The sequence below is a fragment of the Chiloscyllium punctatum genome, chromosome 16 (genome assembly GCF_047496795.1).
Source record: "Chiloscyllium punctatum isolate Juve2018m chromosome 16, sChiPun1.3, whole genome shotgun sequence".
Lineage (NCBI taxonomy): Eukaryota > Metazoa > Chordata > Chondrichthyes > Orectolobiformes > Hemiscylliidae > Chiloscyllium > Chiloscyllium punctatum.
This window is the reverse complement of record NC_092754.1, coordinates 13566581-13594333: the sequence shown is the minus strand read 5'-3', so window position 1 is coordinate 13594333 and position 27753 is coordinate 13566581. Positions and strand designations below refer to the sequence as shown.

At 42.0% G+C, this 27753-nt stretch overlaps 1 protein-coding gene across 15 annotated transcripts in view; it reads right to left on the bottom strand.

Annotated features, from left to right (window-relative positions):
- Positions 1–27753, bottom strand: part of prdm16 (PR domain containing 16) — a 704876-nt gene that overhangs the window by 16636 nt on the left and 660487 nt on the right. For all 15 annotated transcript variants that reach the window (XM_072586244.1, XM_072586259.1, XM_072586245.1 and 12 more), the window contains 3 exons: positions 26722–26799; positions 17397–17566; positions 14970–15144 (listed from right to left, as the gene is read on the bottom strand). In XM_072586244.1, the coding sequence (XP_072442345.1) occupies positions 14970–15144; positions 17397–17566; positions 26722–26799 (423 nt within the window). The remainder of the gene's footprint in view (positions 1–14969; positions 15145–17396; positions 17567–26721; positions 26800–27753) is intronic.

Here is a 27753-nt window from a genome sequence, read left to right as displayed (position 1 = left end):
CATGGGTGACTAGAAAGAGCAGCAACTCCACGTTTCACAAGGAGAAGGATTTTTTTATAAAGGGGAACACACTGATGTTTAGCTACCAATAGACGAGAGGTTTGGAGAGAGGAACCAATCAACAGGCAGAAGAAGTACAATCTCAGGCTGAGTTGGGCTTTTCTCCATGCTTTAGCCTTTCCCCTCGCCTACTTCATTGGGATGTGGTTGGATCCCGTTCTTAACTTGCTGACCAAACAAAAAAAATTCAAATGAAACCACAAATAACTTGTGCTCGGAGGACTGACTGGTGTCTTTCACTTGGGTGAGATTTTAAATTATTGAGCTCAGTCTAAGGAGAGGTTTGGATCCTGGATGCTGGGACAGCAAGACTAGGTACAGACAAAAAAAAAGCATATTTTAGTTAGAAGAGACAGCAGCTTAATACATATTCCAGATGAATGGTTAGACAAGAGAGGAGTTACTTTATTTGGACTGTATCAACTGGCAAAAGCCACTCAAACATTTTGACTCATTGCTCTTTCCCACTATTCCCCCAAATCCCTGCAGAGTTCAGGGATTTATGAGTAAGCCTTTATTCACAGCTGGCACTCCTATACCTAACATAAAATGCTTCAACTGCAATTGCACAAGCTATCTCAGCAAGGGCTCTTAAAGATGGCAGGTTTGAGCATAACCCTTCCAACTTCGCTGGTGTCCATTCCTTTATAACAAACACCCAAGGGTTATGGTATCTTATACTGTTGAGTTATTCAACGGATGTTCGTACTACAGAGCAACAGGGCACAGTTAAGATTTACAGTGGGTTCAACTGCGTGAGAAAAAAATTAAAATCTATATCTGTCCAAGTGATTGACGCAAATGTTAAATGGTGCCAATTTACCCAGCCTCCTCATCTGGAGCAGACCTCAGAAGTAGAGCCAGCATAAGCCAAAAAGAAGTTATAATTGGCAAAGCAAGGCTTCAGCTAAACTATCATAACGTAGTAGGTTTTGAGTAACGCTTGCAGCCGAGAAATTCAACAGGACCAGGTTTGCAAACACAACCAATCCAGGCCTGCAAAAGCTTCTCCAATCTCAATCAGATGGCCTGAAATTGGTTCCCCATCTGATTAGCTGAGCATGCTATTGTACTGCACCCCGCGCCCCCCCACCCCCCCACCCCCCCCCCCGGACAGCTTGCTCTCCTTCCTATAGAATCCAATTATAGACCTCAGGTTAAGTGACTTGCAGGGGTGCGAATGGAGAACAATTGTTGGAACTGTCTCTATTGAACACCAAGGAGTCAAAACCAGTGTATCTGGTTAAGCTGGGCCAGACATTGTTGGGGGTTTGGGTCCCTGAAATTGGCCTTCTCTTTATGTCCCTTTTCGTAATTTCTACGCCTGCTCTTCTCAAAGTGTACAGTGCTCCATGGAAACAGGAGTCTGTGTCACGTAAACCATCTCAATCATTGCACACCTCATGAGAACTCTCTCCAGTTTACGTGCGGCAATTTGCAAATTTATTTGAAAAGTGCAGCAAGCAGTGAATGTGCCAGTCCTGAATGAATCCGAGCTATAAAAGTCAGTTGCCCTGTGATGTATAAGGAAACTTGCTTTTTTTAGAGTAAATTCAATATTCTTTGTTTCTGTTCCAGGATAACATTCGTAGCAGGATCCTAGAAGGGATTGGAATGCAGAAGGAACTGAAATCTCGTTACTAATTATGACCTGAAAACAAAAGTAACTCACCACAAACGGCACCAGACTGTTGCTCATCTGGTGCAGGCTGCGACTCAGTCAGTATTGGGTTGTGGGTTCAACTTCCACTCTGCAGTCTTGGGGCCATAATCAGTCTAGATTGACATTTTAGTCTGTTGACTACATGTAAATTGGCCTGACCATGAAGATAAGTGAGTGAAATGCTCGCTTATCACCAGATTCCCATTGAATCACAGCCACAAACATCTTACATAGGCTGCTTAGTGTTCCAGAATGTTTCCAAAATGGAAATGCAAGTGACAAAGACAGTGGTGCATTGAAGAGATGTGATCCTGAAACCAGCAAAAATAAACCAACAGTTAAAGCTCCCATCATGCAAGGTTCAATTTATGCAAGTTTGCACAGGGATGTACAGTTGAATCAAAGTTGTTTCATTAAGGTTATTTAGATCATTGCATGTCTAAATCTACAGCAGCATCTGGCTTTTACCTTCTGCGACCACAAATACTGACTTCCTAACCTCTTGGGTAAAAACACTCCTTCATTCATTGCTGCTCAACATCATTGCTCTGCGTGAGCGTTGTGAGGCAGTGCAGGCAAGGAACAAGGAGAAAAAGCTCTCCCTGCCCAAGCAGCACACTGAAAGTGACGGGCTGCCGTAGAACAGAGCTCCATTTACAACACACGTGCTACCCTTTCAGGTTTTTGTACAAATAAACCTGATCCCAAGACAGGTCCAGGGAGAGAGAAGAAAATCAAACCTCTCTCCAAAGGCAGGAATGCAGTTTGTGACCACTCGATGCCACTTCACTCCAGATTAAATAAATTGTGAGCCAAATAAGCTTTTAATTAAAATATATATAAAGTTTGACCCACATTAATACTAGATTTCAGGGCTCCACGCCGATTAGTCTCTGCAAGTCAACTAAGCTTTTGCATTAAGTAACTTAATTTTTTTTCTGTGGATAGTGGATGCTTTCAATGGGGTCAATCACAGTCTCTGAAATACTTGCTTTATAGGAACCAAGTCCCAATTAGAATTTTTCCTCATATCCTTAAGGAAGTACTGTTGAATCTGTATTTTATTTCACGAAGAATATACCCAATTGTCCTATAGATTCTCCCCCTATTTAGCAAAAGTCTCTCAGATAAGTGACAGATCCACTGATATTAATTTTCTCCTTTTCCTTTTTACAGCCTCCTGAAGGGTTGCTAAATGCTGCAGGCAGAGTGAGAGTGGTGTTTAATCACAACACTGACAGAGAGCTGGTCTGCTTTGGCCCGAAAGAAAAGCAAACAGTGGATAATGTCGGTCGGTCCTGATTTCAAATAGAACAACATTCTCCTTCATTTTCTCTTTTTTTTAAGAAGCTCTGTTCTTTCATCTGTTGAGTTAGCAGCTCGGGCGTCAGGGGACCTGCATCTGGTCCAGCCAGGCTACCTAGTCTTGTAGCAGGAAAAGGGTCATTTGCTCTGTCGTCTGGGGACAAAGGGGGAAGCAGAGAGGAGGAGGGGGGAGGTGGAATACATTGGGTAATTAGCACAGTCCTGATTCAGCTACCTCTGAACAGAAACAGCTCTTAACTCCTAAAGTGAATTCCCTTAGCTGAATAACTTAGCAGTGAACTTTTTAAATTCTGCAAACTAATTGCTCACTTACTGAGGAAACTTTTAACACTTAAGAAACTTGGAAAGAAACTAGAAAATGTCCTGGACACCTGCTACACCCTGAATGAAGAAACTTGCCTGAGATAATGATGTTTCAGATCATGTTCCATTGAATCGCAGCAGCACAGAAAATCCTACTGACGTGTTACCTTCTTAGAAATTCAACCTTCAAGTGCTGGCAAGGCTGGCTTTTTTTGTTATTCCAATTTTAAACAACATGGTACAATTACAACATCTAAAAGGGTTGTGGCAAATAGAACTAGATTAATTTCGGATACCTGGTCAGCATGGACGAGTTGAACCGAAGGGTCTATTTCTGTGCTGTTTATCTCTATGACTCTATGTAGGTCAGACTGGGTAAGCATGGTAGATTTCCTATACTTAATAATCTTAGTGAACTAGTTGGAGTTTTCTGACCATCTGACTTTACTGATACTAGATTAAATACTATGTTTAAAAATGAGTTAATTTTCAAATTAACCCACACATTATTAATCCATGGCTCTAGAATGCTATTCCCACAGTACAACAGCAATCTTAGAATACAATATTACACAGAAGTAATTGGCGTAATTTCTGTGAAGCAACTACATTTTGTTCAGCCAGAACTGACAGGAATGGGTCCTTCAGAGCGAAAACAAAATGTGCTGGGCATGTGCAATCTGAGATCAGAAACCATTTCTTCACCCAATTTTCTTTCTAGAGAATTCCAAAAACACGTGGGCAGTTTAAAGCAGCCAAGTTCAGTTGCTGAAGGATGCTAAAATAGTTGGGTGCGTGGATGTCTTTCTCAGTAATGTATATCCATAATTTAAGTGTTGCCCTGACTGAGTGCTAAAACTCTAGCCTCTGACTCGGAGAGTTGTGAGTTCAAGTCTTACTTCTGACATGTGAGGGTGGCAGCTAACATGAAAGGAAATCTAAATGGCTTTTACCTTTTATACTGTGATAAATGTGGGGCTAATTTGGGCTTAAAATGGAGATTTATGCAGGAGGGATATCTGCAATACTAACTGAATTCTTTGCATCTGCTTTTATTAAGGATGAAAATACCACTTAAGCCACAATGAAGGAAAAGGTAGTTGTGACACTAGACGTGATGATAAAAAATGATAAAGAGGAGACACTGACTATGTTTAAAGTTGATAAGTCACCAGGGCCAAAGGAGGCACACCTCCAAAAATAATGGTGGAAATTGCATAATCTTTCAATATTCCTTAGATACAGAGGTACTGCTAGAGGCCTGGAGAATTGCAAACGTTACACCTTTGTTCAAAAAATGGTGTAATGGTAAGTCCAACAAATCAGTTTCATATCAATTGCAGGCAAGTTTTCAAACATGATAATTCAGGATAAAATAAACAGAGGCTTGCAAAATTTGGATTCATTAAGAAAAATCAGCTCAGATTTATTAAGCCAATATGGTGTTCAATTAACTTCCTTGAGTTTTTCTCTGAGGTTAAGGATCTTCTGAGCAACTACAGGCCAGTTAAAATCAATATGGGTTAAGGTTCTAGAAGCATAAAATCAACAGACACTTGGAGAGGTCGGTGTCATTTAAGAGTAGCTTGGGTTTGTAGTCCATGCAGTTGCTCTCCCATCACCTGTGATGTTGCTGAGTACTGGAGTTTCTAATCTCTGGTTGGCTGGCAGCTTGTGTCAGGAAGGTTACCTTGCCCTGGGACCTCATTCCAGACAATGGCCTGCTGCTGTCCTTTCTAGTCCCTGATGGGCAATAGATACTATGACCATCCTCACAAGAGTTAACGGGGCTATCTCAGCACTTATTTAGGTAGCTTGCAAGACACCCATTAAACCCAAAGATTCTGCCTTTTGAATCCATGACATGATAGCTGGTCTTGATGAAGGTCATGCAGATAATGTAGTCATCACAGACTTTAAAGTTGCTTTGGATAAAATACTACATAACATGTATGTCAGCAAAGTTGAATCTCATGGAATAAGAGGAACAGTGGAAGAATAAATATAACTTTAACTGAGTGACAGGAAACAGAGAGTAGTAGTGAACAGTATTTAACAAACTGAAGGAAGATATATCTTGAGGTTTCCTGGGGTTACTGCTCAGATCACTGTCTTTCTTTACCCTGTATTAATTAACTGGACTTGGTGTAGTGGTGGTGGTGAACTGCCTTTTTGAACTGCTGCAGTCCATGTGTTGTAAGTTGACCCACAATGCCCTTAGGGAGGCAATTTCAAGATGTTGACCCAGCGACAGTGAAAGAATAGCTATAAATTTCCCAAGTGAGGATGGTGAGTGGCTTGCAGGTGGTGGTATTCCCATGTATCTGCTGCCTTTGTTCTTCTACATGTAAGTGGTTGAGTGCTTCCACATGGAAGGAGCTGTCTAAGCTTCTTTGGTGAATTTTTGCATCTTGTAGATGGTACACACTCTGCTACTCGGCAGATGTGGTGCTGGTCAAGTGGGCTACTTTGTCCTGGAAACGTGCACAGATTATTGCAGAGCAGGGTAATAACCCAGACAGGGTGTTGGCCTTTGTAAATAGGGCTTTAAAAATTATTATTCATTCATACGGGCAAAGCAGCATGTTTTATTCATTCCAAATTCCCCTCAGAAAGATGGTGCAATCCATGAGTGATTACACTTATCTCAGGAATTCAGGGAGGGAAGCAAGTTATGAAAAACCCTCTATAGAGGTTAATTCTGAACATAACAATTTAGGAAAGATATAAAGATAATAGAAATGGTGCAGAAATTCCAGTTTTGGTGAATTTCAGTTCGGTGGATATATTGGCTGTTCTGGGCTGTTCTCCTGTAAAAGGAGAATACTAATAGGATATTCATGACAGGGTTTTCAAAGTCATGAGGGGTTGGACAGAGCAGATTGGGAGAAATCATTCTTGTTGACGAGAATCAGAGGGCACTGATTTAAGATAAATGGCAAAAGTTGCTGTAGTGATCTGAGGAAAAAACGTTGCGAAGCACATATGGTTAAAGTCTGGAAATCTCCACCTGACAGATGGTGGAGGCAGATTTAATTGATTTCTTGAAGAGAGAATTCAATACAATCTGAGGAGAAATAAATTGCAGGGCAAGAAGGAATTGGCAAAGCTGTGGGAATAGGGGACTTGCTCTTCCAAAGAGATAGCACAGACATGGGTGCAGCTGCAACAACACCCAGGACAAAGCGTTCCACTTGCCTGGCACTACATCCACAAGAATTCACTCCCTCCACCACTGTCACTCAGTAGCAGCAGTGTGTACAATTGACAAGATGTACTGCAGAAATTCACAAAAGATCCTCAGACAGCACTTCCACACCCACGATCACTTCCATCTGGAAGGTCAAGGGAAGCCTATACATGGCAATGCCATCATCTTCAAATTCCCCTCCAAGCCACTCATCATCCTGACTTGGAAATATATTGCCGTTCCTTCACTGTCACTGGGTAAAACTCCTGGAATTGACTTCCTAATGGCATACCCACAACAGGTAGAAGGCAATGGTTCAAGAAGGTAGCTCACCATCACCTTCTCAAGGACAACGAGGGAAAGGCAATAAATGCTGGCCAGATATCGATGCCCGGATCTCACAAATGAACTAAAAAAACATAAATATGTCAAACAGTTGTGCCTGAAAAGGCAAGTAGGTAAACATTGTTAGGTACCCGGTGCTTAAGGAGTTAATTTTAAAAGTTCCAGACAAGTAGCATTAGGTTAAAACCCTGAAGGAGTTATTTGAGGCTGAGAAATTCTAAGCTCAAACAAATTGTAAACTAGTATGAAGAATGCAAATTCCCAAGATGATCCCAAAATCCAAAAACTTCTGGGATTTACATATTAATGAACCGAAACCTGCAACCCATTCGAAAACATCAAAGACTTAACAACAATCCAGGTTTGTTCAATATATCATTTCAGTTGCATGACACTGTAATCTTTTTGCTATAAATTCTATGTCTTATGGTCTTATTCTCCATAACTACCTGATGAGGAGCAGTGCTCTGAAAGCTAGTGCTTCCAAATAAACAAATGGGTTTGGAATTGGAAACATTATACCAAACAGCCAAATCAGAGACTGAATTGAAAATAATACCTTAGTGCTGTTACTGGAAAGACAGAGTATTAAGGAAGAAATTCAAACCACCTCAAATACTAGATGATGAGGAATGGGCAATAGTTGATCAAGTCTTAGTTCCATCTGAGTATGGGAATGAAATTTTATGAGAGGCGCACAAAATTCCCATGGTAGGTCACTTAGGTATTAGAAAACCTCAGGCTACAATATTAAAACATTGTTATTGGCCAGGATTACATGAAATGTAATCAATAGGATAGTGAAGAAGGCATTTGGTATGCTTGCCAAAAATTGTCAATGCATTGAGAATATGAGTTCAGAGGTCATAATGCAGCTGTTCATTGGTTAGGCCACTACTGGAATATTGTGTGCAACTTTGGTCCCCCTGCTATAGGAAGGATGTTGTGAAACTTGAAAGGGTTCAGAAAAGATTTACAAGTTTGTTGCCAGAGTCGGAGGGTTTGAGCTATAGGGAGAGGCTGAATAGACTGGGACTATTCTCCTTGGAGCATCAGAGGCTGAGGGGTGACCTTATAGAGGTTTATAAAATCATGAGGGGCATGGATAGGATAAATAGACAAATCTTTCTCCAGGGTGGGGGTGTCCAAACCTAGAGGGCAAAGGTTTAAGGTGAGAGGGAAAAGATTTAAAAGGGTCCTAAGAGGCAACTTTTCATACAGAAGGTGGTGTGTGTATGGAATGAGCTGCCAGAGGAAGTGGTGGAGGCTGGTACAATTACAACATTTAAAAGGCATTTGGATGGGTATATGAAGAGGAAGGGTTTGGAGGAATAGGGGCTGGGTGCTGGCAGGTGGGACTAGATTGGGTTGGGATATCTGGTCGGCATGGAAGGATTGGATCGAAGGGTCTGTTTCCAAGCTGTACATCTTTATGACTCTAAATTTTGCCAGACATCATGCACATGTCAAGTGGTGGGAGAATCCCAACCCTTAGTTAAACCTGCGCTTTAATTCCAATACCATTTTTTGAAGAACCTTTTAGCAGTTCTTAATAAATTGTTTAAGACCTCTGTCTAAAACTAGGAATGGGAACCAGCGTGGATAATCATTCAATGACCACGAGTGTTTCCACAAGACTTAGTGAAGCCATGTCTTTAGGGGAAATTAATGTAAACATGGTAGTGGAAGAGTTAGTTCAATTTCTTGATAAGATTCAGGTTACTCAAAGAAATACAAACAGATCAAGGAACAAACTTAATGTTCCAGTTATTCAAAGAAATGGTGATGAGTTTGGGAATAGAACAATTTACATCTTCTGCTTCTCATCCCATGCCTCAACAGGCATTGAAAAGATGGCATCGAACTTTGAATACCATAATTAGAGATGATTGGCAAGAATGTCTTCTTGAATGATATAAGGGAATTCCTAGTGAGTCCACAAGATTTAATTAATTTAATACAGACATGATGTTAGAGGATGACTTTAATTGATTAAAGAGAAATTATTAGTACAAAGCTCACAAGCTATGGTTAGATTCCCTATAGTGTGGAAACAGGCCCTTCGACCCAGCAACCAACCCTCCGAAGAGCAACCCACCTAGACCCATTCCCCCACCTAATGCACCTAACTCTACGGGCAATTTAGCATGGCCAATTCACCTAACCTGCACATCTTTGGACTGTGGGAGGAAACCAGAGCACTCAGAGGAAACCCAAGCAGACACAGGGAGGATGTGCAAACTCCACACAGACAGTCACCCAAGGCTGGAATCAAACCTGGGACCCTAGTACTGTGAGGTAGCAGTACTAACCACTGAGCCACCGCGCCACCCAAAGGTTTTGATTCTCAGATGAGAAACTTATTAAAACTTGCAAGTTGACTAAAATGCATTTGAAAGATGCTCAACAAACAATGAAAACTAGAACTGATAAAAAGGTTAAAGGTTTAAATGTTATTGCTGGAGACAAGGTATTAGTGCAGTTACCTATCCCTGGGGAACTTTAAAGACAACACGATGATATGAATTATGTAAGAGTGCCCCAGACATGAGAGTATCTTTGAGGGACTATGTAAATTTTATTGTTTACATGACAATTTGGCTGTTTTTAGTCAAATCTGTGAAGAACATTTGTACCACTGACTGATCTATTTGAGCAGCTACAAGAAACCTGATTGGTTATAAATCTGGCGGAAGTGAATTTGTAAAAGTATGTGTGACATGCTTAGTTCTCTTAAAGGTACATTTTCATTCTTTTTTAGGGGACAGTGCAATGTAAGATGTGTGATTTGCCCATATGTAAATAACATTTACCTTGGACTTTTGAACTTGTGGCATATGGGTTTTCTGTGTGCTTGAAAGGGTTTCTGTAGCTGTGATGATTTCTTTTAAAACACAATATTCGAGAAAGAGACTTTCTGTAGAGTAATGGGGTTTTGACTGCACTGGAGTTGGGGGTTTACCACTGAGCAAAGTTAACAGTGTAGTGAATTGAGTTTTCAGATGCAGATTCAGGAATAGTTTTGTTTGGGTTTAGGGGAATTTTTATAGTTTGAAAGAAAACCTTTTAGTTTCAGTTTGGGCAGTTTTACAGACGTCTTTGCTGAATTTGAATGTTTTAAACAGCTGTGACTAAAAAAATTGAGGTAATTTAGAATTGCAAGAAAAAGGTTACCTCAGTGTAAGGAATTTAAGTTAAAATTTTCAGATCGGAAATGTTAGGTTAAAACCCTGAAGGAGTCATTTGAAGCTGAGAAAGTCTATGCTCATTCAAGTTCTAAGCTTAAATGAAGACACTGACAAGATGCTATCAGATTCTCAAAATGAGGAATTTGAGCCACCATTAAATTAAAACTTATCAACGTGAAAGAGAAGATAATTCTTCTAGGTGTGAGTATTATAACTGTATTCTTTTTTAGGATTAACAGGATTGTACTTTTACTCTATGGTTTGCAATCTTTAAATTGGTCTTATATGTAAATAATTTGGTTTATTATAGTTTATCTTCCTTTCATTTGCAAAATAATCTTCTGTTTTATTGTGAAACCTGAATCTGTCACAGTGCGTCTATGTGTTTTAGTGAAAGACCACCTCATTAGCACCAAAAATTCTGACCTGTCTAGTAATGACATCAGCTGAAATTGTAATAGTACAAAATGCATTTGTCTGCCTAACAGTGACTAGGATTCTAAGTATTAATTGGCTAAAATTCTTAGGGAATCATGGAAGTCATTACATAAATACAACTTCTTTCTTTCATATATGAACTGGGTCAGCTATAGTTTATTTGTATTTCTGTGGCAAAAGATTTTATTTTTCAGACCTGGGTATTTGTATAGGAGGTGTATGAACTGTGCCACACCACAACCACAGACCAAATTAAGAAATACAGTTTATAAATTGTAGCACAGGATCATCCCTTACAGGAGCAAATCTGGCTGAAGCTGACACAAAACAAATTCTCAGGGGATGGGGTTATTTATGTTTGAACCCCTTTATGTGGCTGCACTGATGCTTGGGGGAAATAAAAAGGGGGAGATTCACAATGAATTTCTCAGTTGAACTGCACTTCAGTTCTCAAACTCTGCATATAAAGGTATTTATTCACAAGAAAATATCTTTGCTGGCTTCTAAGCATATTCCTTCTTAACATCTGAAAGCACTTCACAATAATGAAACTCTGCGAAATAAAAACAGAAAATGCTAGAAAAATTCACTAGCTCTGACAGGATGTGTGGAGACAGGAACAGACTAAATATCTCAGGTCAGTGACACTTCATCAGATCACTTCATCCGTGGCGCGGTGGCACAGTGTTTAGCACTGCTACCTCACAGTGCCAGAGACCTGGGTTCAATTCCTGCCTCAGGCAACTGTTTGTGTGGAGTTTGCACATTTCCCCATGTCTTTGTGGGTTTTCTCCGGGTGCTTCAGTTTCCTCCCACAGTCCAAAGATGTGCAGGTCAAGTGAATTGGCCATGCTAAATTGTCCATAGAGTTAGGTGAAGGGGTAGGTGTGGGGAATGGGTCTGGGTGGGTTGATCTTCAGAAAGTCGGTGTGGACTTGTTGGGCCATAGGGCCTGTTTCCACACTGTAAGTAATCTGATTTTTCCTTTAATCATTCACAGGATGAGGCATTGTGGCCAAGCAACATTTACTGCTCTTCTCTAATTGCCCAGAGGGCAGTCAAGACTCAGCCACATTGCTGAGAGTCTGGAGTGACACGTAGGTCAAACCAGGTAAGGAAGGCAGGTTCCTTCTCTAAACAGCCGTTAGTGAACCAGACAGGTTTTTCAGACAATCGACAATCGATTCATGATCATCATTGAATTCAACTTCCACCATCTGCCACGGCAGGATTCAAACCTGGGTATCCAGAACATTACCTGGGTCTCTGGATTGACAGCCCAGTGATAATACTACTAGGCCGTTGCCTCCCCCTTTGAACCTGTAATCTTCAACAGCATATTTAAACGGTCTGTACAAACGCATTGCAGCTGGTGAAGATTTTTACGTGTGGATTGTGAATTAGTTGCACTTCCAGCTCAAACTAAGGTCAAGATATTTCCCTGAACATAAGGATCGGATTGGATGAACATTGGCAGTCTCAATTAACAGCATACCATGAGTATGCAGCAACAAATGCACATGTGACACTATCATGTACCATATGCACTATGTAGTGGGCAGAGATGATGTGGGATGAGGAGGGGAAGCCATTAATGCACAAAAAAATCAACTTTAGTGTGATAATCTTTGTGCCTAGATTCCCAGTATGTACTCATAGCACAATGGAGTTCTGTGCCATAAATACCAACCTTAGACATTTATACAGTAATAGAGGAAAACTACCACATCAAAATTAATATTAATTCTAATACTGATTATAAACTTAGAATTGCGTTTCAATATTTTATGCAGTAACAAGATGCCACTTGTCAAATCAATATGCTTGTTATGTTCATGAACGAGTTGATGCTGTTGCAGTACATAGATTAAGACACTAGAGGTCAGTGGTGGTGGACATATGCCTGAATTCTGATTAATACTGAAAAAAGCGTTTTGTTTAGTAGGACAGAGAATGCAAATTTACCTTTTTTCTAGAACTTTATACACCTTGCCCTCCTCTCCCGTTTTGGAGTATGGTTTCTCAGGTGTTGAGAGGGCTTCTAGTACCTCACCCAGTTCCCCATGTGGGAAACTCAATGTAACATTGCTTGATGGAAGTTCATGACCACTTCTTTGTTTGAATAAGTGCAGGGTGGTGCTCTCCACAGTGTCTTTACCAAAATGTATCACTTATCCAACAACAGCAAAGCAAATTATTTGGTCGTCATCATTTGTGGGATTTCAGTGTGCACAACTTGGCTGCTACGTTACTTACATTGCAACAGTAACTTCAAAAGTACTTCTAAAGCTCTTTGGACCCTCCCAAGGGTGTGAAAAGTGCAACACAAATGCAAACTATTTTGTCTTTCTCCATGCAAGCCTGCGTCTACTTCAGAAACTGGTGGAAGAAGTACTGGATAATACAGTGCCTATGAAATGAAGCCCAAAGGAGGGAGCTTGTCTGTGAGCTGTATTGTGGATAAGAATATGAGAAGTGACAGTAATTGATTCGATGATGAAGTAATTTGTTGTCATTATGAGGTTCTGGCAAGATTGGAATTCAGCAAAACAAAAACTGACAGAAAGCAAAATAAATAACACTAATGCACTGTCGGACTCCTGATGCAGTGTCTCCCTGTCTGCATTTCTTCTCCATGAATCGATCTAATGGGTGGCATTCTGTACTGATATATACAATTGGTTCATGTTCAGTAACAGAACCTGCTTCTAATAAAAGCCTGTTTATTGGAGAATACATATTCAACAGAAGTCCACCATCAAATGTCAGTGTGTCTGTTTTGTAGGAAAGAGTCCAGGTTTACATTGCAAGTGAATTGACGAGTAAGTTACAAGAGGGAAAAGGCTTTCATGCTCCCACTTTTAAATTACTGTATCAGTGAATGTCAGAAAAGTCAAAAGGAGGGCTTGTGGGGATTTCTGTCAAGAACAACTTCAGAGTGAGCTCAGCAGGTAGTGAGGGACAGTGCAGTTTATAACTATCCCTAAGCCAACAAATAGGCTGACCAATACACACTCCAAAATCCTCAACCTAGCCTGTGTTGGTCACAACTCAAGAGTGACAAAACAAAATAAAAGGAAGAAAACCAAATGTTTTCTGCTGGTTTCTTCAAACCAGAGAAGAGTTTACCAGTACCTCCCCCACAGACAGGAAAAGGACAAAACCTGGCTCTGGAATTACTTTGCAACCTTAAAGGATTTAGTCAATTAAAGCACAGCTCCAACTTAACACACTCCTTGCAGTAAATGGTCACAATATGATAACCAAACAGATGATTTGCAGTGAGTATTGCTGCAAGAGACATGCAGGTTTAACTGTAAATCTTTATGATTTCGGTTTGAAAGGAGATATCTATACACTTACTGCTGTATTGTCTCAATATTTTATGTATAACTTTAACATATAACTGATACAGTGCAGAAGGGGACCTTGTAATGGCTGGAAGGTGGTGGGGTGGGGGGGGAGGGTGCGTTTTGAGCAGGATGTCCCTTACTCCCCATGCCCCAGGAGACTGTGAAGGCCAATGCATTGTGGCACTATTCCTCATTCATGGGCTGAACCAGTGGGAATAGGCTGAGAGGCGACTAGCCCATAAAGGCAGAGGTCCGGAGTGGGGGTGGGGTGTTGGGGGGTGGGGGGGGGGGGGGGGGGGGTGCTGTGGGAGGCCATCACCTGCTATCACCAAAGCCAAAATGGAGAAGGTGACAGAAGCCAACTGAGCTCCGTAAACCACCAAGTTAGGGCTTCTTCCTGCCTCGCGGGTCATTTTGCCAGCAGTGTGTGGACCTCCTCCACCACATGGGAAAACACAAGAAAATCCATGGTGGTGCCTGACCAGGCTTGGCTGGTCGGTTGGGGGGCGGTTGGAGGTAGCACTCCAAATCCTCCAGGAGAGCACCCCCCAGCCCCACCCTCCACATAATAGATATGCTTTCTCCAAAGCCTGTTCTCAGCGATCCGTTTGCCCTTCCTTGCAGTATCCTGATTGGCTATTTCTGCCATACAGACACTTTTATATATAAATGAGGTAAAGCTATGGGATTGAATGTTCATGTCTTTCCAATGGATGGTGAAAGTCTTAACCTTAAGCCCAAACTGGGTCTAAAGCCGTCCCCTGTGAAGCCTTCCATTGTTGTGTCCAGCTCTTGTTTGTCTCGTCCTTGCTTTTCATTTTTACAACAAGTGTCACAGTACATTCCTTTTTTGGAATGGGATTCTCAAGTTTATTCAAATACAATAGATTAAAAAGTCTGAGTTTACTCAACGGGCTTTGTAGCGACGGGAGAATGGGGTGGGAAGAAGATTCAGCAAGTGGCAAGAAATCCCAAAACAATAACATTGGCCCTCAGCACAGAATGGATCTCTTGCACATATCTATGTAATTCTGTGGAACTGCCTTCTGTTTTTTCCCTCTCACGTACTCAGAGGGGCCTATTTCAGGAAAAACTGTGGTCACCTTTTGTCAGCTGAACTGGACGCCTGGCTGAGGTCATTGTTTCCAATGAAATTCCGGATTTCGGAGAAGTATGACTCCTCCTTTTCCTCCAAAAGTGCAGTATTGTCTAGTTCGGAGTTCGGTGAAGAAGCGGTGGTGCCCAGGTGGTTGGATGAAACCCCAGAATGTTGGCTCACTGAAACGGGAGAGAAATATATCAGAAGCTGTCAACAGGAAACAGGAATCATTTTGTATAAATCATTGAAATTCACTCACTATTTTTTCAACAATAACATCCCCACACAAGTTGTTGTTCAACTCCTGATTCTGTACAAATCCATAAAGGGTCATACAGGCATACAGCAAGGAAACAGGCCTTTTGGTCCGACTAGTTCATGCCAACCAAATTTCCTTAACTGAACTAGGCCCACTTGCCTTAATTTGACCCATGCCCCTCTAGCCGTGGAGCTGTCCAGATGTCTTTTAAATGTTGTAATTGTACCCTCTTCTCCCACTTCATTTGGCAGCTCATTCCATACACACACACCACTCTCTGTGTGAAAACTTTGCCCGTCAGGCCCATGTTAAATCTTTCCCCTCTCACCTTAAACCTGTGCTCTCTACCCTGGGGAAAATACCTATCATTACTGGGAGTACAGCAATGAATTGAGAACTCAGTGACAAAGGTTTGATGGTAATCATAGGATCCCAACAGTGCGGAATGAGACCATTCGGTCCATCGAGTCTGCACCAACTCTCTGAAGAGCATCACACCCAGACCCTGCTCACCCATCTCAATCCACATAAACCCACATTTATCATGGCTAATCCACCTCACCTACATATCCCTGGACACTATGGGGCAGTTTAGCATGGCCAATCCATCTATCCTGCTCATCATTGGACATTAGTAAGTGTTGCTTCAGTGCACAATATGAGGTGGGTGCTGCCTAGGATGGAGATCACCAACCTGGTATCAGATAATATTACAAGACCAATGTTCTCCCAGACTAGTTTCAATCAACATGTCCAAATCGCCTTTGGGTTTTTCATCTAGTTTTTGCCCGTCCCAGTAACATAAAGATTTGAATGAGTTAAAGAGTCTCTTAATGTGTGCTTAAGGCTTTATAACTCAATGGGGTAGGTTAGTTGGACCAGCTACAAGAAAAGCAGAAAATTCTAGATACACTCATCAGGTCAGACAGCATTTGTGGGGAGAGAAACATTGAAGTTAATGTTTCGGGTCTATCTTTGCACTAACTCAGTTCTGGTGAGAGGTCAGAAATAAAAAAGTCATAGATCTGAGACATTAATTATCTGCTCTTCTCATCACAAATTCTGACTGACATGCTGAGTGTTCCAGGACTTTCTGTTTTTATTTTAGATTCCCAACATTTTCAATATCTTTCTTTTGTCACAGTTAGTCATGTTGTTCTAGGACAGGGGTCTGACTGGGCCAAGGTCAGATGTTGGTTCCCATCCCTGAAAGAGGTGAGTGAACCAGTTGGCCTTTAACAACAAGGTGACAGCTTCTCAGAGACTGTTGTCGACATTATTTTTTATATTTCAGAATCGTTTCAAATGGAGACAAACACAGAGATTGCTGGAGAAACTCAGCAGGTCTGACAGCATCTATGGAGAGAAACAAGAGTTAATGTTTTGAGTTCAGTATGACTCTACTTCAGACTGCACTGCATCATCCCCACCTTCTGCAGTCTTAATGGACTCAAAACTTAAATCTCTATCTCTCTCTCTCTCCAGATATGCTACCAGACCTGCTGAGTTTCTCCAGCACTCTCTGTGTTTGTTTAAGATCTCCAGTCTTGGTTGCCTCTTTTCAAACTGGACTCGATTTCTCAAACTGTTGAGGTTGAATTTGAACTGTCGGATTGTGGATGTCCAGAACAACAACATAACCGGAAGTTTCACAAATGGTACTGATCCAGGGTGGCTCAGTGGTTAGCACTGCTGCCTCACAGCACCAAGGACCTTTCGATTACAGCCTCGAAAGTTTGCACATTCACCCCCTGTCTGCGTGACAGACACGGGTAAACGTGGGTTTATGTGGATTGGGATGGGAGGGCAGGGTCTGGGTGTGATGCTCTTCAGAGAGTCAGTGCAGACTCAATGGACCAAATGGTCTCTTTCCACACTGTTGGGATCCTATGATTACCATCAAATCTTTGTAGATGAGTTCCCAATTCATTGCCATACTCCCAGTAATGATAGGTATTTTCCCCAGGGTAGAGGGCACAGGTTTAAGGTGTTTCTACCTACAGGCCGAAGGTGGGCAGGTTAGGTGGACTGGTCGTGGGAAGTGTGGGGCCAAGGGGAATAGGGTGGGATGCTCTTTGGAGTGTGGGTGCAGTCTTGATGGGCCAGCTGGCTTCTTTCTGCACTGTGGTGATTCTATGATACCGTTCCAGTGAGAGGCAGATCGTGAATTACCTGGAATACTCTCATTCTCGTGTTTCTTGAGGTGGCGATCAAGGTTGGTTTGCTGCCCAAAGCAACGGTTACACAAATGACATTTGAACGGCTTCTCTTTGTTGTGGATGTTGCGGACGTGCCTTTGCAGGTTTGAAGAGATGCTGAATGACCTGTCACAGTATTTACACCTGCAAGGACAAGTATCAATGACTGTAAAAACAATTATCATCTCCAAACCTTAATTGAGAATTGTAACAAAACCTCTTCAAACGTGAATATCGCTCAACATCCTATTAAGTGCACCCAATTGGTTTAGCTTGGAAACAAATGGCCCATTATCCATTGCAATTCCTGGGTAATGATCTTCATTACATTACAAAAGGGTAGGCTGAGGTTCTGATCGAAGTCTTTAAAATTAAGTTCTCTCAGTAAACATAGAAAAAAAACTGAAAGAAACACAGAGAATGCTGGAGAAACTCAGCAGGTCGAGCAGCACGTGGAGAAAGAAACAGTTAACACTTTGAGTCCAAATGACCGTTCTTCAGAACTCAGAACATTCACTTGATTTCTCTCCAGTGTTCTGCTGACTTTCTCCAGTGTTCTCTGTCTGCGTTTCAGATTTCCAGCGTCCACAGTGTGTTGCTTTTGTTTGGGTCAAAAAAATGCTTCCAATTGTTCAAAAACATAGGGTGATAAATGCAAGACTGATGTAAATAAATTCCAGAAGGATTTCAGGATAAACTTCTTTAACTCAAGAAATAAAAAGAGGTGAGAATATGGCACTTGCTTTAACATGGAACAGCTGAGGTGAATAGCACAGGCACACTGAAATGAAAGCTGAACATGTACATGACAGACATCAATAACAGCAGTACCTCTCAGGGACTGCAAAATTCAATATGGCGGCTTACTTAAATAATTAGGGATGGACAAAAAATGCTGGCCTAACCAGTGACTCCCACTTCCCATGAACAAATTTAAAAAAAGAAAAACAGACAAAGATGCTGCAAAGATGAAATGGAGGAGTGAGAGAAAACTTGTGAGAGGTCTCAACCCCAGCATAGTCAAGATTAGTGTGGTGCTAGAAAAGCACAGCAGGTCAGGCAGCATCAGAATTCCTGATGAAGGGCCTTTCCCCAAGACGTCGATTTTCCTGCGCTGCTCTAATCTTAACTCTCACCTCCAGCATTTGCAGTACCCACCTCCACCCTCAACGCCAGCATAGGCCAGATTGCCTGAATGGTCTATTCCTGTGCTTGAAATTCTATGAAATCACCCATCATTAAAGACTTAAACAGCCAATGGCTCAATAAAGTAAAATTTGATGTTGTTCTACATAATAGAGTCATAGAGTCATACAGCACAGATGACTCATCTATGCCGACCAGACATTCCAATCTGACCTAGTCCCATTTGTTAGCATTTGCCTTATATCCCTCGAAACCCTTCCTTTTCATGTATCCATCCAGGTGCCTTTTAAATGTTGTAATTGTACCAGCATCCACCACTTTCTCTGGCAGCTCGTTTCATACATACACCACCCTCTGCAGGAAAAAGTTACCCCTTATGTCCCTTTTAAATCTTTCCTCTCTCACCTTAAGCCTAGTTTTGGACTTCCTCAACCTTAGGAAAAAGACCTTGGCTATTCATCCTATCCATGCCCCTCATTATTTTATACACCTCTGCAAGGTCTCCCCTCAGCCTCCAGGGAAAAAAGCTCCAGCCTATCCAGCATCTCCCTATAGCTCAAACCCTCCAGTCCCAGCAACATCCTTGTAAATCTTTCCTGTACCCTCTCTAATTTAGCATCCTAGTGACTAGAACTGTACAGTATTCCAGTCTGCACAGCCACAACATGATATGCCAACTCCTATACTCAACTCACTGACCAATGAAGGTAAGCATGCCAAATGCCTTCTTCACACCTTGTCCACCTGGGACTCCACTTTCAAGGAACAATGCACCTGCACTTGAAAGTCTCTTTGTTCAGCAACACTCCCCAGGAACCTACCATTAACTGTACAAAATCTGCTCTGGTTTGCCTTACCAAAATGCAATACCTCGCACTCATCTAAATTGAATTCCATCTGCCATTCCTCGACCCATTGGCCCATCCGATCATGATCCCATTGTACTCTGAGGTAACCTTTTCACTGTCCACTGCACCATCAATTTTGGTGTCATCTGTAAATTTGCTAACCACACCTCCTATATTCACATCCAAATCATTTATGTAAATGATGAAAAGCAGTGGACCCAGCACCGATCCTTGTGGCAAATTACTGGTCCCGGGCCTCCATTCTGAAAAAGAATCCTCTTCGACCACACTGTATCTGGTACCTTCAAGCCAATTTTGTTTCTAGTTGGCTAGTTCCCCCTGTATTAGATTAAATTCCCTACAGTGTGGAAACAGGCCCTTCGGCCTAACTAGTTGACACTGACCCTCCGAAGAGTAACCCACCCAAACCCATTCCTCAACATTAACCCCTGACTAATTCACCTAACTCTATGGACAATTTAGCATGGCCAATTCACTTGACCTGCACATCTTTGGACTGTGGGAGGAAACTGGAGCACCCGGAGGAAACCCACTCAGACATGGGGAGAATGTGCAAACTCCACACAGACAGTCGCCCAAGGTGTGAATCAAGCCAGGGTTCCTGGTGCTATGAGGCAGTAGTGCTGACTACTGAGCTACCATGCTGCCCTTAATGTGGTATTATGTGGAACAATGTCATTAGTTCCTATTAGGAACTTCATTCCCCAACTATCAACTCCACCTCTCTCTGTGACAGCTCCCTGAGCTGAAGCAGATTATTTCCAATCTTGGTGTCATATTTAAATCTGAGGTGAATGTTTCCCAAAGTATTCTTGCCATCACAAAGACCGCTAACTCAGGCCTCTGGAACATTTCTCAAATCTATACCTGTCTCAACCTATCTGATGCTGAAACCCTTCCTTCTTGTTTTTGTTACTGATAAACTTGGCCATCTCAACTACTCCTGGTTCCCATGTTTCTTCCGTTTATAAACATTGGGGTCACCCAAAACTCTGATGGTCATGACCTTTCTTGCATCAAGTCCTGTTCACATCTATCAGCTTTGAGCTCTATGCTGACTGGCCTACACTGGCTTCCAGTTCAACAACAGCTTGAAGTTAAATGTCTCGTTCTTGTTTACAAATTCCTCCATGACCTCACCCCTCCATTTTGATATCTTTTCCAACACCCCTATCATCTGAGATACTTGTGCCCCCCCCTAAGTTTGACCTTTTGAGCATCCATGATTTTAACTGTTACATTATGGGGGGCTGCATCTTCCACAGTCTGGGCCGTTAGTGGTGCCATTCTATTCCAAGCCTCTTTGTCTCGCTACCTCCTAACAAATTTTTCATCTTTAAGATGTCCCCCTTTCACAAAGCCTTAAACAGTCTACCTAAGAATCAAATTGTGCTTATAATGCTCCTGTACTATGGGACACACTTTATTACTTGAAAGATATTGTTGACCATAATAAAGGAAGTTCCAATAGTCTGCAGCTGACCATTTTTATGTTGCTTTAATTTGTTAAAAGGTTGAATGATTTAATAATTCCGATGAAGCAATGTAAATAATACAGTATGGAATTAGATCTTAAAAATCAAATAATTTGAACTAGAGGAAGTGGACCACAATGTCTTAAGATGTGACAATGGTAAAAATGGACGATCAATTTTTGACTTCCATCATCTGATTTTTATAGCTCAGATCTTTCATGGACTAAAATGCTTTTTAAAATAACAGGGAAAAAAAAATTGACTGGAGCCAAGCTCATGAAACCATCAATGAACAAGAATCAGTTCGAGTGAAAATTAACACGATTACCAAAAGGCATTGAGACTATGATATATAGGCCCTGGTCGATTCCTGAAAAAGGGCTCATGCCCGAAACATTGATTCTCCTGCTCCTTGGATGCTGCCTGACCTGCTGCACTTTTCCAGCAACACATTTTCAGCTCTGATCTCCAGCATCTGCAGCCCTCACTTTCTCCCTGGTCGATTTGCATCATTGTGTAAGTTTCACAACTGGGATGAAGCAATTTACAGATGATCCAGCTTGAAAATTAACAATGAAGCCAGAAATGGGACTATAATATATTCACTGTTTCAACTTTTAGGCAGAGAGAGAAGGAACACGGATTGAAGTTTTCTTTCCCTCTCTGCTTCCCTCTGCCTCCTGGAAATCAGTTCCCAGTAAAAGGGGAAACTGGAAAAAACATCGATTAACTGAGAGCTGAAGGATATCCACAAAGTTCACCACTGCTGAAGAAACAAGGCATAGGTGAAACAACTATAGTCTCAGAGTAAAATCTAACACTAAAGACTAACGACCCTTTAAACTGTCTGTTCTTGACTTTCCTTTTCGTTGTAGGCACCATCCTTGTATCTATGTTTGACGTTGCATTTTATTACTTTTCTTAAGGCTAGTAAGTAATAAAATATCACTTTCTTTCATTGCATTAGCCTTACTTTTGATTAAGTTTCAATGAGGTGTGTGATATCGCTGCACGCACAAAATAAGTAGAAATCTTTGGTGTGGTCAGCTAAAGGAATCAAACAGAAGAGAGCTGACTCACCCCTCCTCATCTGGACATTGCACTTTGTGTCTTTAACTTTTAGCTAACTCAAGGGAGCAAGTGTTCCACCTGACAATGCAGCAATGTGCTATGCTGATCAGATGACTGCATTATGTTTTGAAATCACGAGGTTAAGGGGAGACGGGGAGGATGGGGAAGGAGGGAAAAAAGCCAAGAATTGCATTCTCAATCACTTGTTAGCCTGAAACCATGGGAGAAGGGTAATATAGTCACACTGCTCCAATTCAAATAGCCTTCCAATCCTAGTTGTATGAGTTCACATTTGGGAATGGAGTTAAAAATCACACATCAGGTTTCAGTCCAACTGGTTTATTTGGAAGCACAAGCAAATGAAAGGGCAGCGCTCCGAAAGCTAGAGCTTCCAATTAAACCTGTTGGACTATAACCTGGTGTTGTGTGATTTTTAACTTTGTCCACCCCAGTCCAACACCGGCACATCCAAACCTTGGGAATTGAGCATGCGAGAATGCACTGGGTGTACAACTCATTGTCCACCTCCAGCCAGCAATTAGCCAATGAGGTGCCATGAACTGGGGAAGGAAAGGAAACATGAAAGAAAGGCGCCCTGAAGAGTTAACACATGGTAAGTGGAACACACAGCAGCCAGTCTGTGAGCTGTTCCCAGGGGTTTATTGATAGATTTGATATGCCACAATTTTACCTCGCTGTACAAACAGCAGAGTTCCACTTGCGCGGCTAATTGTGCTGGGAAAATTGCTGGGCATCAAAAGTTTTAATCAGATGAATCCTTTTATGTTCAGCCTAAAAAATGCCTGCTGCTAATTTAAGATCCTGGTGCTGCAAGGGTCAGAGGCAATTGTCAGATAGCGAGAAAGCTGAATGTTTTGTTTAGTGCACCAGGGACCGAGAGTTACTGCATCTGGGCCGACTGGTCTTCACTGCAGTGTCTGGATCACTTGCTTTTAAACTGCGGTGACTTTTCATCAGACAATCTCCTCGCACAATCTGATAATCACTGTGCGAGTGAAGTGCTCTGCACTGTGAACCGTGAAGGGGTTTAAAACAAAGCCCCGGTCTGCTATCCAATGTGCTGCATATTTACCTCGAAGTCAACTTGAAAAGTTGCAGGGAAAATGAGCTCAGTCATTTGTTAGGGTAAATTGTTTCTAAATTACCTAATCGTAGAGAAAAAAGGAGAGAGGACAAAAAAAAAGCTGACAAAGTTAAAACATCATCCTCAGGGGATTTTCAATCGGCAACTTTGACGCCAAACAGGGAGCGAAAAAGTGATGTCGATAATGGACACAGATTTAAACAGAATCAATCTTCTTTCGGGGCACTTTTAAAATTCCTTCATCTGCTTATTGCAGCTGATCCGGTAGATTTCCAATGAGTGAAAGGTTACATTTGCCCTCATGCATTCCTCCTGACTTGCGCAGTTGAGTGGGGAGGGGGCAGGGAAGAGAATTTCCTGATTATTCATTGTTCCTGATTGTTTTCCATCTGGAAGATGGGAGTGAGCAGCTTTAGTGGAGGAGAACAGCAAAAGTGCTGTCGGTGGCCAGTTACTATTTAACTCGACGATTTGTGGGTATTGTCTAATTGACTTGTTCAGAGATGTTATTACATGCCCCTGGAGGAGTTGGGACTTGAAGCCTGATTTCCTGGCTCAGAGGTGGGGACACTACCACAACTGCCCATTCTATGATTTCTGAGCTACTCAGTGATTCTCTTGTGATTGGTGCAGTCCATTTAGGCAGTAGATCTGGACAACTTACATCTTCCTGCTCTACACCATCTGCTCTCATGCGTGGATGTAGACTATACAGCCCTGTGCCATTACTGAAGTCCTCTGAGGGTCTAGTAACATTTATTTACCAACCATCATCGCTAAAACTGGCCATTTATTTTTCACTGCTGTACGTGGGACTTGCTGTGTGTGTATGTTGAATTCTCCCATGGATTGCAGATCACTAAAATCAGATAATTTTAATATTCCCAATGGCATTATAGCCGATACAGACATCTCTGTGTCCCTGGCCACCAAGCCATTTCAGATCTGTTTGCTTGGTACAAATACAGCCAAGATATCAACAAAAAGGAAGGAATAAACGAGACTCTCCTATTCCATTTAGGGTACAATGACATGGGATCTCCACATTAGTTATTTAACACTGGGGATAATTTAAGTTGTGTTGAGTTTCAATTTGTTTTTACAATCAAATAAACGAGAGCTCTTCACATTAGTTTAAAATGAATAGTGTGGGCTGTGCATGATTTGCCTGTCCCCACTGGCTCCTTATACTGCTGTGATCACATTCCCCTGTACCCTGGGAAATAAACAAAGTGACATCTGGTTAGCATGAGTGCCATGACCAGCACGGTAAAGGTTAATGTAGTTATACCCTCAGGTCTTAATCAGACCCTAGAGAGAAATATTTTTCTCTGCTTTTGTTACACACTTTTTTTCTGTTTCCTGTTTGGTCTTGGACGTCCTCTATGGAGAGGAGAACGCTCAGCACCTTTTTCCGTGTCAATAATGCCACAAATAACAGCAACATTTCACTTGCAGAATTAACCTTGCGCTGTCAGCCATGGATACGTTGGTTGCAGTCTTGGAGGGTTGTGGGTGCAAGACTCACTCTAGTGCCTTGCGCCTTTAATACAAGCTGATGTTCTAGTTTGCAGATGTGTGATACCAAAGGAGTACTGCTCTTTCAGATGTACGGTGTTTTGGATGAGATTGTTATCTGTTTTCTTAGTGGATGTTAACTGTTTCATGCAGGGTCTTCTTCTGGTGTCATTTAAACAGCATCAGTGAAATGTGCTATCTGATCATTATCTGATTGTAATCTGTGGGACCTTGCTATACACAGATTCTTCGCTGGGTTCCCTACACTCCAGCGTTGACTGCTTTACAAAAATGCTCCACTGGCTGTGAAGCATTTTGGCTATGGCCATGAAAGGTGCCTTATAAATGCAAGTTTTTCTTTTACGGACACTGAACCTCTCCTACAGCTTCAGAATCCCAGTAAAATGTTCAATTCTTTTAGACCCTTAGCAATGTTTTAACATCCATCATCTGAGGAAGAAAGAAGAATGAGAGAAATATTTCCCAAGTCCATCTTTCAAATGTCCTATGTCTTGAGTTAAAAGTCACACAACACCAAGTTACAGTCCAACAGGCTTATTTGGAAGCACTAGCTTTCGGAGTGCTGCTCCTTTACCAGGCGGTTGTGGAGCTCAACAACCTGATGGAGGAGCAGCACTCCGAAAGCTAGGGCTTCTAAATAAACCTGTTGGACTATAACCTAACGTTGTGTGATGTTTAACTCTGTCCAACACCAGCTCCTCTCCATCATGGCTATCTCTTGAGGCTATTTTTAGCACCCTCCTCTCTGCAAGTTTCAATCTTACTCTTCAGTGCCCCAAATGAGTCTGTTTTCCAGAAAAAGAGTCCATGGGATAGCAACTCAGAATTGGAATCCTGTGTCAGGCCACTTGTATGGAATCCAGGGGTACTGAGGCCATAACACAGTATACTGCTATACTATAGCCCAAAGCTGAAGCTTGTCAATTCACTATTGACCAAGGCTCAAACCTGGAAAAGTCTTCATCCAAATGGCTCATTCTCTTATTGTTAAGTGCATTCACTTCCACAGCCACCAGGAGACATCCCCTCAGTTTTTGAAGCAGATCTTCCAATGGCACTGCTCACAGTTACAGCGTTTCACTGTTAGCTCAGACAATACCTAACTCCGACCGCTGCCTTTGAAGACACTGCTCAAAGGTTCACCCTTTGGGAAGTGTTCTGAAGAGGTAAATGCAGAGAACTGTGTAGTTGTTTGCTGCAACTGACATCAATTTGAAACAAAAGCAAAAAGAGCTGGAGAAACTCTGAACATCTGGCTGCATCTGTGAAGAGTCGATAAGTGTGGCGCTGGAAAAGCACAGCTGGTCAGGAAGCATCCAAGGATGCATAAGCCCTTCATCAGGGATGGGGAGGGGGAAGGGGGCTGTGGGGCAGGTAGCTGGGAAGGCCATTGGTGGATACAGGTGGGGGTTCCTGCATTCACCTATTGCCTTCCCAGCTACCTTACCCTACCCAGCCCGCACCCCCGGCCCCCAGCCCCAGCCCCACATTTATCTCTCAGACCCCTACCCCTCCACATTCCTGATAAAGGGCTTATGCCTGAAATGTTGACTCTCCTGGTCCTTGGATGCTGCCTGAACCTGCTGTGCTTTTCCAGGGCCACACTTTTCAACCCTGACTCTCCAGCATCTTCAGTCCTCACTTTCTCTCATCATCTGTGAAGAGATAACTAGAGTTCACATTTCGAGTCTGTTCTGATGAAGGTTTAGGCTATTTTTCTGTCTACAGACACTGCCAGATGTGCTGAGTTTCTTCAGCAATTTCTACTTTTGTTTCAGATTTATAGCATCATTGTTTTTACTTTCAGAAAACAATTTTAACTTTTTGACTCCAGTTCAGAAAGCTCAATGTGAAATGGCTGGATTCTTTTCTTTCTAAAAGTGTGAGATTTTTAAAGTGAATGTGCGCACTAAACACAAGATGTTTATCAACATGAGATAACATTTTCTGAATTTGTTATAGTTTTACAAGCATACAACCAGCTCAGTGTCAGTTGAGAGACACAGAAGGCTGAGGAGAAGACACAACAGGCAGATGTGGGGGATGAGCGAGAAGCTTGAGTAGCAGAGTACCATGAAAGGTTTGTGACCTTACCTATACGGCTGTTCTCCTGTGTGCGTTCTGAGATGCCGAGTAAGATTTGCTGATCTTGGAAAAATCTTCCCACAGTACCTGAAGGGGGAAGAAAAGCGACTATTTTTCCAGCATCACTATTCTCGAAGTTCCCGCATGATTTGTGCGCCCAAAGACCCCAGTGTCTGACTTATTCTGTGTGTTGGATACATCTGTGATGTCATCAATGAACCAATCCATTTGAGATGATTGACACCAGTAATTGGCATTAAGTTGATAAGCATTGCTATTTATTTCACCAGCTCATCGTGAAATAACCATTTCTTTGGTTTATGAGGTGGATCAGCAGCTTCAAATTTTTAAAGCAAAGTCTCAAAGGGGTATGGTGTAATTGGTGAGGGCACATCTTTAATGACAGAGCACAAAGGGTTTAGCCATCTCAGTTTTGACTGGCAAACACCAGAGTGGATGACAGCTCAGCAGTTTTTCAGGTATGGTTGCTATGGAAAGTGTCAGGGAGCGGCATTAAAGAGATGGAGCTGGGTGTTACCAGTGCACGCATGGAATCTGATTGCACCAAGAGGCATCCTGTTAATGAGCAAGAGGAGGAAGCTACAGGCAGATATTTTGGGGGATTTCCCGAAGTAATAACACCGGAGTTATTGGAAATGGTTTGGCGATGACCGGTTAGGGAGGATTAAAACCAAGCATGGATGACCCTACTGGTCTGAACAATGAGGGAGTGTTGTTGGAGGAGGTGGATCAATGGAGGTCAGCAACAGAAAGGTTGCAAAGTATGAAGAGGGATAAGGGATCTTCTTCACAGTCACAGCATATGTCATTTGTGATTTTGAAGAGGTCCATTTCAGTGTCTCCAACCTCATTGGAGATTGCAGTAGGAGCTGTTAGGAGTAGCAACTTGCCATAAATGCACACCATTGAGTATGTGGAATAAATTTCAACAGACAGCTTTTAGGATCCATGGTTCAGATCTAAAACAATAGTGCAGACTACAGGACAGACGCCACAGCTTTGTTGAAAAGCTGTTCAACT